This window comes from Antedon bifida, chromosome 9 (genome assembly GCF_963402885.1).
Source record: "Antedon bifida chromosome 9, ecAntBifi1.1, whole genome shotgun sequence".
NCBI lineage: Eukaryota > Metazoa > Echinodermata > Crinoidea > Comatulida > Antedonidae > Antedon > Antedon bifida.
The window spans coordinates 13,727,628-13,742,960 of NC_136234.1; the positions used below are offsets into that span (position 1 = coordinate 13,727,628).

The 15,333-nt window shown below is 31.6% G+C and overlaps 3 protein-coding genes across 8 annotated transcripts in view; 1 reads left to right on the forward strand and 2 right to left on the reverse strand.

Annotated features, from left to right (window-relative positions):
* The window catches only part of LOC144852141 (signal-induced proliferation-associated 1-like protein 1), an 83,239-nt gene extending 73,565 nt beyond the window's left edge, over positions 1-9,674 (reverse strand). For all 6 annotated transcript variants that reach the window (XM_078709878.1, XM_078709877.1, XM_078709876.1 and 3 more), the window contains exon 1: positions 9,568-9,674. The gene's annotated coding sequence lies outside the window, so the exon portion shown is untranslated. The remainder of the gene's footprint in view (positions 1-9,567) is intronic.
* The window catches only part of LOC144852162 (protein YIF1B-A-like), a 238,405-nt gene that overhangs the window by 195,913 nt on the left and 27,159 nt on the right, over positions 1-15,333 (forward strand). The gene's annotated exons all lie outside the window — the stretch shown is intronic.
* On the reverse strand, positions 10,162-12,229 carry LOC144851684 (putative glutathione-specific gamma-glutamylcyclotransferase 2). The gene is made up of 3 exons (XM_078709262.1): positions 12,014-12,229; positions 11,544-11,579; positions 10,162-11,009 (listed from the first exon to the last, which is right to left on the reverse strand). The coding sequence occupies exons 1-3, from the start codon at positions 12,146-12,148 to the stop codon at positions 10,644-10,646; spliced, it is 537 nt and encodes a 178-aa protein (XP_078565388.1). The 5' UTR covers positions 12,149-12,229; the 3' UTR covers positions 10,162-10,643.

Here is a 15,333-nt window from a genome sequence, read left to right on the forward strand (position 1 = left end):
TATCTACTGTATATAAAAAAGTAAATAGAGTAAATAAAGTTAAAGTGCTGTTTACCCTGTGAGTAAATGGTATAATCTACAAAAACCTACCACCAAGTAAGAGCAGCCCAAACACAACATCATCATAATATCCAGGTAAAGCTTGGCATGAAACACAAAGTGTATCACTGTAATGAAAGTTAGCTGTACTGTAGACGGACCTACTTATATAATTAAATCATTGAGTTTTCTATGATTGAATTAAGTTCGCAAATACCAGACAGCTATGCAGGATCATGCAATAATTAGCATTCTCCTATCTATATTTGTGATGGCAATTTAGTTAGAAATGTAAACCAAGATTCTTCTGCATCGATTTCTGAAATTGAGGAGGTGTTGTTACGACAATAAATATCTAATTTCAAAGCTTGTTTCAGTTGTAATATTGAGAGAAAAAACTGGGTTTGTTTCACATTGAACAAAACAGACATGAAATAGGTAATCAATATTATCAACACATCCTGGTGGATATTGTGCGATGAAGCGGACAGTTTCTTCCTATCAATTGTTCACATGTGTGGTGGTGATATTTACAGGAAATCGGTTCAGGTGGAAGGGTTACAAAGCACATGAGAGCTACTAATTGAAGGATTTATTAATAATGTCTCAATTTTATACTTAGTTGGATGTGGAAAATCAGAAAAACTAAACAATACTGCCTGGTTAACTTACTATTGTATACTTGCTTGGGCTAAACAAGAAAAATATTATAAAAGAAATGCATTTTGGGACAGAATAGAGCTATGGACTCATGCGCTCTCAATATGTTAAAAAGGTAAAGCCTTTTCTATACATACGAAGAGATGAGATAAAAATCGAGGGCATTTTGACATGAGGCGTATGCGTTGGCAAATTGCATCGCCCAATTTTCAAAGTAAAATCAACAGATAATTTTACCTTCTAATGTTCATCGAGGACAACTCTACTATATGATTTTTTTTTTAATCCAGAGGGTCAAGTGATATTTTCATCCTATCTCTGTTTTTTATGTGAAGAGTCTTGAAAATGTCTTTTCTCATGCATGGGAACACCTCTAACACAACCACAACTCTTTCCCAACCACACCCATTATTGTTAGTTAATCTGCTATTGTTGTACAAACAAAGTTGTAGCAGAACAACAATACACAAACAAACAGTGGTGTTGGTAGTCTATTTCATGTCTAGAATAGCCTATACTCCTTGAAGAGCAAGATCTCGAAAATTTAAAATTCATTGAACATCTCTCTCCACAAATAGAAACTTGTTATGGTACATGTGAAGGTATTGAAACTATTACAAGAAATAGCTTCTCATTTTATCAATATCGTTTGATTTGTGATTTTGTTTGTTCGCTAGGAAAGATATTACTAAATCTCTTTAAATCTATCTTCAGCCATGGTCTTTATTCTTGAGATTACTGAAGCCAAGTAACAAAAAAAATGCTTTGTTGATCCACATTATTAAATGCAGAATGAATGGCTTTTAGTTTTCAAAAGAAGTCATAAAAGGTCAGAACTATTTTAAATGAACACAAAATAATATACAAACACAAGTTTCGTTTTGAATTTACTGAAATAAATCTATGGATAAGGGATATGAAAAATAATCTTTAAAAAAAAACTATTTCTATCATTATTTGTTTTGTTTTATTTGCTAAATTTATATTTGTATAGATTACGACCAAGTTTAGCAGAGCTGCTATAATTAATATTCTTATACAATGATGCACAAGTCATAAATATTAAAATATGAAATGTTATGTTAATAATATGTATTCCTTTGTACAATATGGCAATATTCACAGTACAGTATGTTTTATTTAGTATTAAACCTGCCATTCATAATGTGCTTTTTTTTTTCTTGGTAACACTCAGCCAGCCAATCTAAACTCGGCCATAAAAAGATTTGAAAATATGAATAATTTTGTTATACATTAGTCATAAAATGAAAAGTTTACTTTTAACTAAACAGGATGGATACATTTTTAATATTTAGTGTACACATTCTAAATTCTAAAGGTCTGGTCATCATATACTATAAAATAGATCACGATATAATGTACTGCAGTGTTACTGTTTTAGTATGCAAGCATAAATTGGCCGGCAAACAACAAAATTAATCACTCAGATCTATATTGTTTGTTATGATGGTATCTTATGAACACGATTGTACCTTTGGACTGACCCAAAAATTACTGAGGGGCTGAAGTTTGGAACGCAAATGCGGTTCTGTCCATTCAGGCTCTGTCATCTGTAATTCAAAATTATAGCATCTAAATACAATAATAATTTGTATTATAAGCTACAGTAGGCTCAAATTAATTTAAATTGGATATTTGAAATAACTCATAAAACTTTATTTTGATACTTGTTTTAAGTGTTAATTCACAACCATGATAATAGTTTAATTGATTAGATTTTGCTAGTTTAGTTTTTTTTTTTTATTCACAGTCTAAGTGGAATATAAAATAAACTACAGTATTGTCTTTCCTTCTTGATTTTTGTATTTATTTTTAATGTTGATTGTAATTCAATTATTGATATTAAATTATTAATAATATATTTATACAGTACAGCATGTATAATACTTTTTTTACCTTGATTTCTAAATAAAGAAACTAAAACATCCTAATAAATTACTATCAATTATAAAATAGTTTATCCATCCTGCAATTGGTGAGTTACTTGCGTATAAAATAACAAACAAAATAATTTTTAAAAAACCAAACAAGCATAATAAAATGTACATTTACTGTACATTAATTATTATTATTATATTATCCAGGTAAGCTAGACACGAAAATAGATATAATAATTTTATCCCGTGTATACACTTGGACGCAAAAGAAATATTAAATAATATACAGTAAATCAAACCATCGGATGATTTAGACATTAGCTAGTTTTTCTTCACAGTTGAATGGTTTCTAGGCAAAAACTGATTATGTCAGCATTCAACGTATGGCTGCAGCAATTTAGCGAAGAATAGGCTGGTTACACGTTGAATGGCCACTTTGACGGGATTAACATACCGAACCAGACAAGCCATAGTTAAGTGAATAATAATGTATAGTACAGTTATATTGACAACACAGTGTTTAAATTCATGGATGTGTTTTAATTAGTAAATAACAATCTCATGAACTGGGCCGAACAATAATTAACTAAATTTAATGAAAAACAATTTTTTTAAACAAATACAGCAGTACAAGGGTGTCAATTGACTTTAAAAAAAAAAGAGGTCGACCTGTTAGCGTTCTCGATCACGATAACCTATCCTGATTAGCGAAACAGGATCAAGGAAGATGGAGCTATTCAAATTGGGCATTACCATGCAGACTGCTATCAATTAAGCTAACGGTTACTGTAGCTCCCAATCTGCATTACATTACAATCCACTAATCAGCGTAACGCAGAGGCTTGAGAGGCTCTTGGTTTAGATGCCTTTTCCTTTCTCTGGAGCCTCCATAAGCTCTGGGCCTTGAGTTTAGCCAGTGAGCGCTCTAGTACTCTAGTTGCTCTACCACTGCCACAATTAGTGCGAACAAGGCCTTAGACTCTCAACATTTTAAAAGATTTCTATAGTGTAATAATACTACAGTATGAATGTTGCTTAGTGATAACAATGTGACATAAACCGCAAGTAAACAATCCTACAGTAACTCAAGGAGGTGACAAATCTCCATGCATCATATCATGTAAATTGTATTATGTTCATAATCTGTTTAAATCAGGCTTATCATAATGTGAATAGTAATCTGTATGTAAATAGAGATAGCAGGATATTGAATTGAATGACGTGCTTACTAAATGCAAGTTAGTTCTTACTTAAAATCAAGACTTGTGTTTGGTACTCTACTAGTGTACTATTTCTGTAGTACAGTACTACTACAGTAGTACTTACTACTACACTACTAGCGTCGGGGAGATTTGCAGTCATAAAGGTACAGTATGTCCGTCTAAATATTGTGGAACGCGTCCAAAAATTGGACGCAATCAGGACGAATTATTGACGTGTCCGAGGCATCAGAATTGGGCGACATTTATGGTCGGTACTGTCTACTTATACAGTAAAAGGATTCAATAACTTTATTAAAAAAAATTAAAGTACATTTTTTCTTGTTTCCTAAAGTGAACTCTTCTGTTCACCCCTACACTGACAATAGTCTATGCCATTGTATAACATTACTATCAATTCTGGAATCTGTGAACAATTGGATTTTAGTATTTTGTAAATTTTAGTAACACATCTTAACTTTTAAAAATAGCAAAAATAGAACACCAAAATACAGTATATATTACATAATAATATATGTAGAAAGAAATTGAAATTTTAAAATACCATGGTTTTATTGTAATTGTATAAAAAATGAAATGAAAAGAAATTCACAATCCTATAGTAGGAGGTTAAGAAAAGAATTTCAGAAAAAGAATGTTCTGTGTAACCTTGCAAAATAATTGCAATGGAATTTTATTCACACACTCAGAAAATCCGTAAATTCTTCAACAAATTAGTCAAATACGTGGGTAGGCCCAGTACTTCAACTCCTAATGAAGAATGTCCTACCAAGTATCATACTGTGAGTGCAAACATAACATCACAAAGATTTGGTAGACGTTGGCCTGATGCCCTCGTTTACTGTATTGTGACTTTGTGGAGTAAACAGATTCATTGTCACTCAACCAATGATTAAACAAACATTACATATGACTAAGAAATTCCTAAAATTATGGAATATAAAAAGATGGACCAACAAAAAGAAACAAATAGTACAGAATAGGAAAATAAATATTCTTTGGTGGCTAAAGGTTACATCAATTATAGCAATGACTTTAAAAATGACTGTTTCGTTAATTTTAAATTCTTTATTTTTCTTCAGGGTCTATCTTGATCAAAACAAAAAAACACTAAATAAATGCATGTAAATTCACTTACAGTATTACAGTTAGCTTATCTGGGAAAAACCACAGAATCTAATCATCTTGAAAGTTTGTTTTTTTAAATAATAATGTAGATCAAAACTCAATAAATATTGCAATTTGTTATAAAAAATAATTACCTGAGAAAGTATATGCTATTTATTCCATAAAAATTATACAAGTAGATTCATTCAGATACAAAGATCCTAAAATGAGTTAAGAACACATTGTACTATACTGAATAAGATAATTTGCATGCAAACAAACAGGTTCAGATCGTTTCAAATCATGCTTGAAATAAAAAGTAATTGGTATTAACAAATTTGAAGTCAACACTACAACTATTGAGAACAAAATGTGTAACAAATAAAGAAGGTAAAATGGTAGATAAGTTATGCAGGTTTTTGCATACTTTAATACAGTGAATGTAGTCAGTGTTAATAACGTGTTATTTGATACTTTTTATGCATTATGAATAAATTAAGATTGTAATCTTGGGAAAACTTGGTCAAGTATAGTACAGTACTGTCAATTTGGTGGTTATGATGCATGACGTCTGCAAATTCCAGAGTTATGGGTTCAAATCCTCATTGATTACAGTACATGATTTCTTAACAAGATTAATAAATAACTCTTGATATACTGTAGTAGCAAGTTTAAGACTTGTGTGCAGTTAAGTCGACACGACTGTCTTGGGAGAAGTTTTTGTTTCTTTTTTCCTAGAATGCAAAAGACCTGTCACAGTTTATCGAGGTAAGCGAGGCACGAAATAGACTTGGTATCTTCCAACACAAACCAACAGTGATGGTGGATTTGTCCGTTGATACACTTGAAACACTTTTCATGTCATATGTTCTCCCCGGAGAAAGCAAGGGCTATTGTCAGTTTATCCAGGTTAGCTAGGCACGAAATTGCATACTCTACTCAAATACTGTAGCACTCAGCCGAGTACAAATCTACACATCTTTTTCCCATTTAAACAAAATAAATGCATACAAATTATAAAAAGTGTCAAAAGAAGGTATCATTTTGAGACGGCAACCTGTAAGCAACGTGGGAAAGTCACCAGGTCAAAGACATATCAAGGGAAACACATTAGGAACCAATGACTGCACCAATTAAGAAATCCTTCAAAAGATTTACACAACCATAAAAAACGAAAACAAAGTAAAGTCTTTGTGATAGCAGCCTTAGCTTGCAATGCATTCATTCACGTGGATGGAGTATTGTTGTATAAATAGCTAAATTATTTTGCCAGGGTTCAACCAAGTGACATTTTAAGCAACAAAAATAACTTCTGATCAAGGGTGTTTACCCCAAATTTGAAACATCAATGTCGGTATACAGTATACCCACAATAGAGATTACTGACGGACTGGATACTCATTACTGTCAGTGTCAAGCTTTAAGATCTACACTGGTACGTTAATTGGACCGAAATGTGAAATTTCTATCCCAACAACCAAAAACGTCATTGTGATGTTACAATAGAGTTTATTCATTAATTATTCTCAATTTAAAATTCATTCTTTAACCCTACCCAAACAATGTTTCATTTTTCTTGGTATTTCAATGCTTTTGATGTTTGCCGTATTTTTATCTGATCTCAATTCCTCCATCACTTCTTCTCATCTATTGTACTGCACAGAGTACAGTAGTCTGTATGCTCAGCGATACTGACAATCTAAAGGTACAGTTATATAGTATCAGTAAGTTTATTCCCTGTGGGTGTACAGACTAATATTGTTCTCACCTTTTCCTAAATGTAGGAAGGAAGGACATTCTTCTTTCTATTAGGTTACAGTAGATCTAGGCACTTTAAGTCAACTTAGAGCTTGCATGTTAATACATAATATAACAATGTGTGTAGTATATACTACTGTATAATGTTAGTGTATTTTAACTTTAATAAGTTTAACTGACTACACTATGACAGCTCGTTGATATTTAACAATTGAATGATGTACTGTACAGTAGTAACAAAATTTGTTGTCGGAAAAAACCATTACATACAGGCAGGATTAACTTGAGATTTTGTATTATTGAATTGAAAAGTCATACTGTACAGTAGTATAAAATCGCATTAAAAATGTAATGTTAACTTTAAAATAACATTTTGATACCAATAGAATTCACGGCATGCTTTGTACAGTATAAAGTCAATGTACTGTATAAACTGCAAACTATACCAATATACAGTTACAAGTAAATATCATGTCTGAATAATTGAATTTGAAAACACCGTTATTGCTTAAAGCAATTAAGAAATTTGGTATAGGACCACGCAAGTAGATTTCTTTACTTACTTGTTCTATCTACGGCGCTCTGGTAAATTAAAATGTCGTCGCCAAAATTACAAAAGACATCTACATTGAAGGTCAAGGGTTATTGTTTGGTAGAGCCCAAGTGCATGTGTCCCAGGCTATTGTTTAAAAGATCTAATCTACAACAGCAATCAATAAGCCATACAGGGCTTATAACACAAGCTTGTGCAACCACAGAGTTACAGTAAAGTTAATTATAATGACTTCCTATTAATTATGTTATTCAAGATACTGTAATGTATAGAACATATAGAACACAGTTTTTTTTGCTACTGAAAATGTGCAATCATTTTACATGTGTTTGAGCACATTGCTTAAAATGACAAAATAGAATAGGAAATACTATTACTACTGTAGCAATACAGCAAATGAAATAACATTTAAGAGCACATTAAATTCCATGCTGTAGACTGTATAATTACATAAAATCTAATGGTCTCCTTTCACAGAATTGTACTATTCCTTAACGATAATATTTATTTTTTTTATCATTCATATGAATCAATTTATCAAAATAAACATTTTGATTTACTGTACTGGCCAATATAATCCCTTGTTGTTGAAAAATACCTCCAAGAGAGAAATTGTAAACATCCTGTACAACTGTAAATACTACTTACAAAATTGTAAATGTTTAATGTTCCCATATCCACTATTTATTGCAATTAAACACCCCTACAGTACCTTGTAACTATACAGTAGTACTGTACAGTATGACTAAAACAAAGTACATTATACGTAGTACAATTAATATTAAAAATAGTTTTAAAAACCTATGATTTCATATTTTATTAATTACAGTAACTATATTAATTATAGTAATCATCATTTCAGAATGTTGACAACGTATTTTCTACAGGTATGTCAAATGTTCCCCATCACTTTATCTGGGTCATTCCACCTCAATTCCATCAATGACTTACATCTTCGCATCATGGATTTTGCTTAAATTTGGTACGCAAAGGGAAAGCCCCTATACAAGCTAAAATGTTGTCAATCAGTTTGCGAGATATGAACTACTGATTTTTTCCGAGTTTTTGTACAAAAGGACGCAACCTCAGTATTTCAAGTTAACTTTTAAATAGCAATAAGGTATCGCTGGATAAGAAATTAGAAAAAGGCCATAAAAATAAATTGTCTTTGTTGATGTATGAACATGATGTATGTACTGTATCATGTGACGATGTAAAATTTAATAATTTTTTTTGGGGTTGAAAATGAAATGGCCTTCTTCATATCTTTAAATAAGTTTAACAAAAAACCCAGATCTACAAATACTTTCATCCTTGCTCATAAATAACCTTTAGTCATCAGCAAATTTATCCTAATAAAATTCACAATATAGTACTTTTTAAGTGCATAAACTTGATCAAGTCTAGGCTTGTTAGCAATTAAAAGAGGTCAAGAGAGGAGCATGCCATAGGCAAGTTCAATGCTTGTCTCTTGCTGGGAACGAGGAATGTGACTGGTGTCCTTTTCATCATGCTAATTCCACGAGTGTACGGTAACAAAAAGGTGAAATTTGTACTTTACGTTCATGGAGATACAGTAAATCACGAAATTAAAAAACATATTTTTTTAAATATCAAATATTTAGATTTGTAGAAATTTTTTGTGTTTTCTTTGTATTTGTACCAAATCTATCAATAAAGCTAAAAAAATTAGTAAAACTAAAAATAAAGCTAAAAAAACGAGTCTTATTTCATTCTGGTTTTATGTACCAGTTTGAGTTACTGTACATTACAATGCAGGTAAATCAAAATAGGATCAGTTGATTGTATGTACAGTACCAAAATAAAATTTTACCAGAATTAATTGAAACTACTACGGCAATGCTAATCAATGTTTGAAACCGCATCTAACCATTAAGGACAGTCTTACAAATAAATTCAATGTCCTGGTCCATGGCCAGCCTTAGATACAGACTTTTCAAATTATTAAATGTTATGTCACATTCATTAAAATGTACAGCCAAACTAATAATTTGGTATCTACTAGCCTATTGATCATTACGATGTGGAGGGATGAAAATCATTTGAAATTTTTCTTACTTGAAAACTATAGGCCTATGGCTGGGCCTATCTTTAATTTTTACAAAGGCAAACGTTTAAATTTTATCCATTTATAAAATTCCCACGGCACCAGCAGGTTGACTGCTACAGAATACAATACATGCCCTTTCCTTTCTCCAGGCAGGCAGCCTACAACCAAAAAGAAGTTGGGCCTAAACACCACCACCAGACCACTTCACTAAAGGCTTCAAAATATAAATTGTTTAAATGTTTTCAATTATAAATAACTTACCTTATCTATGATAAATAATGATTTCCGTTATGTTAATAATTTTATTGAAAATCCACAGTATTTACGATCAAACTAAAACATCTGATTACGTCGACCAAAACCCAAAAGGTGTTTTTAGGTAGTGAATGGCACTTCCGGTTGAAAACATTGTTATCACGTGACACAAATAAGGTTTTAAACTAGTACGTGTTTAGCCAATGGAAAAGCGTAATACAAAGATATACACATTGTGATTGGTAAATATAATCTTTTCTAACAACTCCTAACATTGCAGATCTAACACAATATGCAGTTTCTGCAATCTCACGTTGGTGGCGATATGTATAAAAACCAAGAAAAGAGAAAGAACTGTATCGATTTATCTGGCGTTTTCATTAATATTTATTTAGGGTAAAATAAATAATTATTAGACACATTCTACTGTATTTTATTCATAATATTAATTTTCAATTATAGTACTGTATAACATTCAGTTTATTTGTTAAAAATATTTAGATATTCTTATATCTAAAAACGTTTTAAGTTTCAAAGTGCAAATTGAAATATGGAAAGTACATTTATAAATATAAGTCTTTAATTGCTCATGTACACCCGTAATTATTATTTAGAATTATACTATATAAATTAAATTAATAACATTGTTCAATCAATATTTGTAATTGTAAATTTTAATTAAAGCTTGAAATTAAAAACAAATTACAGTATTTTGTAAAATTTAATTCAATTCAAATTGTAAATTACTTAAAAATATATTTGATGTAATCACATACAAATATGTAAAAAACACATAAATATTAGAAATAATCATCATCATAATAATAAATCATTTTTAAATTTGATTAAAGAAATATTTTATTGAAACAGTAAATTGATTACACGAGATTGTGTTAATGAACAAATGCTAGTCAATAAACATATTAATATACTACTAATAATTATAACAAGATGAGGTAAATACTGTATATAAGTACGAATAAATATATAAAAATATAGTTAATACTATATATTATATTAAAAATATGATATATATTAAAACAATTTTAATATAAATCAGTTGGAATTTGACCCCAAAGCCCTCAACCTTGTTGTAGCATATCTTTAACAAGAGATTCCAACTTATACAAATGTTCGTCTTTGTGTTCCGGGACAATCGCCCTCATTGCAGTGGCAAGCTGTAGCAAATATTCTGAATTCGGTCCGCTCGGTCCGTGAGATTCTATAACTTGTTTTGCGATGTCTTCTTCCGGTGCTGGACCTAAATAATGCGGGTTTTGTTCATTGGCTATGTAAAGGTTGATTGTAAATGGCTTAGTGGCATTATCTTGCGGATGAAACAATACTTCTATACTCGAATATCCCGCTTTTTCTCGGTGATCTAAATTAGTTATAGTTTCTTCACGTGATTCTTCAGAAAGTTTATAGGCTATACCCCACACAAGTTCCTTTCAAATAAAAAATCAATGCTATTAAATATCAAACAGAAATGAAACATTTTAAATGGAAAATTTATTGTCAATAGTACTGTTTTATTGGGCATGTTTAGGCCTAGTTATTTAATATGTAAGTTGGTGACATACCCACCAAAGTTAGTGATAATTATAACAATAATAAGGCCATGGGAAATCAATAACATGGCTAGCTCATCATGCACTATTTATTTTATGCGAAATCACACATCATTGTTCATCTTTGTTTTTTAAGAAATAAATATTGAGCATGATGATAAAAAAATGGAATTCTGGCAATATTTTTATTTCTTTTCTGAAATTGTTGTTGAGATATGTTGTTTACAATGAACCATAACAATTTATGATTTATTTATCCATGTACTGTACTGGTCATGATTGTAGTACATTGTGGTTTGTTTAAGACACTGCTTAAAGAGTCTGTATTTTTTGTAATTGTTATAAATTATAGCAAATTATCCACCGTTGAAAGATATTAAAATGTACAGAATATAATTTGTTTTGCATTACCTCTGGATTTTTCACTAGCGTTACGACTCTACCAGGCTAAAAAAAAAGAAACATTACCTATATGTTATGAACCTGAATCAATATGTTACAGTCATTTTTATCATTACTAATAATAATAATATTCATTATAAAAATTTGACTCAGGGACAGGTTACCAATAATATCATACAATATTAATTGCACTGATTGCTACAGTCAGTATATAAAAATTCCTCATTTTTTTGCAGAAATATCATGATGACTGTTCAATATTTAGTTAGATAACAATAAAAATTAACATGTTAAATAATATTCTGCCAAAAAGCAATAACAACTAGCCTAGGCCTAACATAACATGCAAAAAGACTCATTCATGTCTCTTTAATAATGGGGTCCGGCCTAGCCTAAAAATAAATTCCTACTCGTCATACGAAATATTCTAGGCCTATTACACCACCACACCTAGCTAGAGGATCCCTGGCTGGGCCTACCTGTCTCGGCGTTCCACGGTGATCTGGGCTACCTTGCCAAAATCTACGTGAAAACCCTTCAATGTATCCAATCATCTTTTCCTCATAACTGAAATCAACTTTCCAAGTCAAAGATCCATATCCAAATACCCACATCTTTATTATATTATTTTTAAAATTAATTTTGGGTTCGTCATCTAGCTAGGCCTATAGATAACCTCTAAACTCTGTTGTTTTGATTTCGTATATTACGTGACGTGTGTTATGATGAAATTTCATCATCACACACGCACACGTCACGATCGAGCATTCCTATACATAGAGGGCGGTATTAATATTGTTTAATACAAATTGCAAATTGTAGATACACAATTTTCATGGCACTCAACACTTGGATACCCTGAAAGATGCGGTCAAAACAACAGAATATTAATAATAAATAAACAATCAAACAAAATACAATAAATAAACAATACCAAACACTCCCATTTCATTCCTTGTCAGAATATCTTACCACCTCCGAAAGCATGCTAATGCATGAGAGACAATCGTAAATAATTAACAGCACTGAGTAGTTAAAGTTAATGTTTAATATAATATTTTCCATAGATATAAATGTCTTATTGTATTATTTGCAATATGAATTTTTTTTTTTGTGTAGACTCAATTCAAGTGAAAATGTTTTAGTCTCAACGATAATAGACAACGTCTTATATAAGTAGGTCATAATTCAAAGAGATGCTCTCCAGGTGGAATGCCGTCCTGCTGAGAGATTAGAGTAGTAGTAATAAATACAGTTTGGGGTTTTTTTTAAATTAATTTATATGTAATTTTACTTTCTATGGACAAAAAAATGCAGTTTGTTAAAGTGGCCTGCATGTTGCTGTCAGAGTAGCATCATAGAAACCTAAACATATTAATTTTATATATAAATAAACAAATTGTAATTTTATATGCTACTGAAAGTTTTGAACAAAACAACAGGGTCACTCCCACGAAAGAGAGAAATGGGGATGGGGGTTTAAAACAGGAGGGGGCGGGTGATGTTTGGACTTTGTTTTGGTCCAAAGAAGGTCCAATTGGCGAATCTCACTCAAAAGCCAGCAGCAACCTCAAACTTGACAAGCTATGAGATGAGTTTTTGTTTTAGCTAGCTCTAGCTACTTAGCTAGGCTTCCATATAACATTTCTTGGAGAACTTATATTAACTACTGAAATTGTAGTCTAGGCCTAGTGTAGTGTAAGTACGCTCCGTCCCACTAGGTAACCGGTCTTCTAGTCTGGGTTCCAGACGGAGTTTTGTCTTAATATTAGTAAAAAGCTAAATATTTTGGCACATATGGCGTTTCATATGTATACTAGTTGATTCAGACAAAAATCGAAATAAAAACAAATAAATAAACAAGAAATATTTCTTACAAAAAACGCTGCTCGCTTATTGACGTAACAGTTTTAAAGATATATTGTCCCTCTGAAAAATATTTTTTATTTCAAATTTATTTTTGAATGTGTCATTTTATTGTCACATAATAGTTATTTTACCTGAAAAAATGTAATTTAAAGCAAAAAATACTTAAATTGTCTGTCAGGCAATGGTTTTTGAGTTATAATTAAACGTTTCTTTTCTCTTTTTATATGTGAATTTTGTTACAGAATTGAATAACTTTGATATGAAACACAGACTCAATTTAGTAATTTAGTAATTTATTGCTAAGGTCAAGTCACTTCATCACGCCTAGATACTTCAAGTGTGAAGTATCCTATTACAAACAAAAACTTTCATGGACTGTTTTGATAATAATTCAATGATTAATCTGACAGCGAATTACAGTATTATATAATATCATAGGACTCATAAATACCAGAAATGCTTTGGGATTTGTCTTTCAACCGTTAGACTCTTTTCCCAGAAGTTTTTTGGGTCTAGCAGCTGGTACCTAATAGTCAAGAATCCTTTTTCGCAAAAATGTCAGTGTCTAGTACTAAGACTGCTGCTTGCTTTCATCTAATAAATGATTTATCTCTTGTGACGTAGCGGGCTAGAGCAGCAGCGTGAAAAAAAGACAATGAATACCGGTCTTCGTGCGGTGGTTGGCCGAACTAAACTCCACATGTGCGCGCCGACTACACACCCAGGGCCGGCTTAGAGTAAATGCTTCTCTTTCTACTTCTAATACTAAATAGGCCTAGACAGATCAGAGATCGTAGGCCAAAGTTTGATATCAGACTATTTCGCAGCCATAATATTAACAACTATATTTGCTCCTTTACCTTGCATAAATATAAATATCAGGTGATTATGTTTTTTATTAGGACCGGCGAATCATGGAGGTATACCTCCATGGGCGCGAATACACATTCGCAACGACCATCCAAATTCCAAAATATTACTGGTTTCTTTCAAACTAAAGAGGTCTTACTGCAGATTTTATAGTGTCTCATGATTGATCTTATTCCTTTTCAAGTTCACTATAATATGATATCTCTATGTTTAAAATTCCGTTTAATAATACACGACTATTATGAATAGACTTTTTTACACCATGTTGAAATTAATCTAGAAACAAACAAAACATACAATCAATTATTTATTTGTTTCATAATAGTTCGTTGTCCTACAACATGTTGTCTGGTCAAACTCTCCACATACACTGTTTATGATAAATCAACATAGTTTTTACTTGTGATGGGTCTCGGACATTATTAGGTACCAAGATCAGGCGGACGCAGCGGTGTTGTTGCCCCAGTTACTCGGTAATTTCATACTACATTTTGTTTCTGTCACTAAATTAAAATTTAGATCCATTTAATCATAATAATAATCATTAACGTCAGCATATATATATATTTTGTAGATATGTTTCTGAACATTCTCAGAACAAAATTTCTGACTGTTTGGATTGCTTGTGTGCGTCATGAGAAGGTATGAAAGGCCACACACTGTCCATAATTATTGCATTTTGCCGGGATTCCACATCATTTAAGTATGCACGTAGTACCCTGTTTATCTTCATTTCCTTACGTCCGTATATTGGGCCGAATTTCCGTAGTAATTAGGCGTTCCGAACTTTGAAATAATTCAGTGTTCAATTTCTTCTTTCTGCAAATTTCGATCATATTTTCTTCTTCTTCTCTGGGTGTGGTATTAAGCAACACTGTGTTGTATAGTTTATGTTTTTGTTGTTTGCTACCTACTGTAGCCCAATATTTCCGGCGAACTAGAGTTGCCATCATTTATCGTGAATTGTACGTGCGAGCATTTCCGGTCATATAGGGGTGTCATTTAACAAAATTCGCTTCCCTACATGCCCCACAAAAAAGGGGGGACCTTTGGCGCAAAT

Coding starts and splice junctions, on each gene's coding strand:
- LOC144851684 (XM_078709262.1), bottom strand. CDS start 12,148: ATGTGGGTATTTGGATATGGATCTTTGACTTGGAAAGTTGATTTCAGT. Junction 11,580..12,013: donor ACCGTGGAACGCCGAGACAG/GTAGGCCCAGCC, acceptor CTTTTTTTTTAG/CCTGGTAGAGTCGTAACGCT. Junction 11,010..11,543: donor CGCTAGTGAAAAATCCAGAG/GTAATGCAAAAC, acceptor TTTATTTGAAAG/GAACTTGTGTGGGGTATAGC.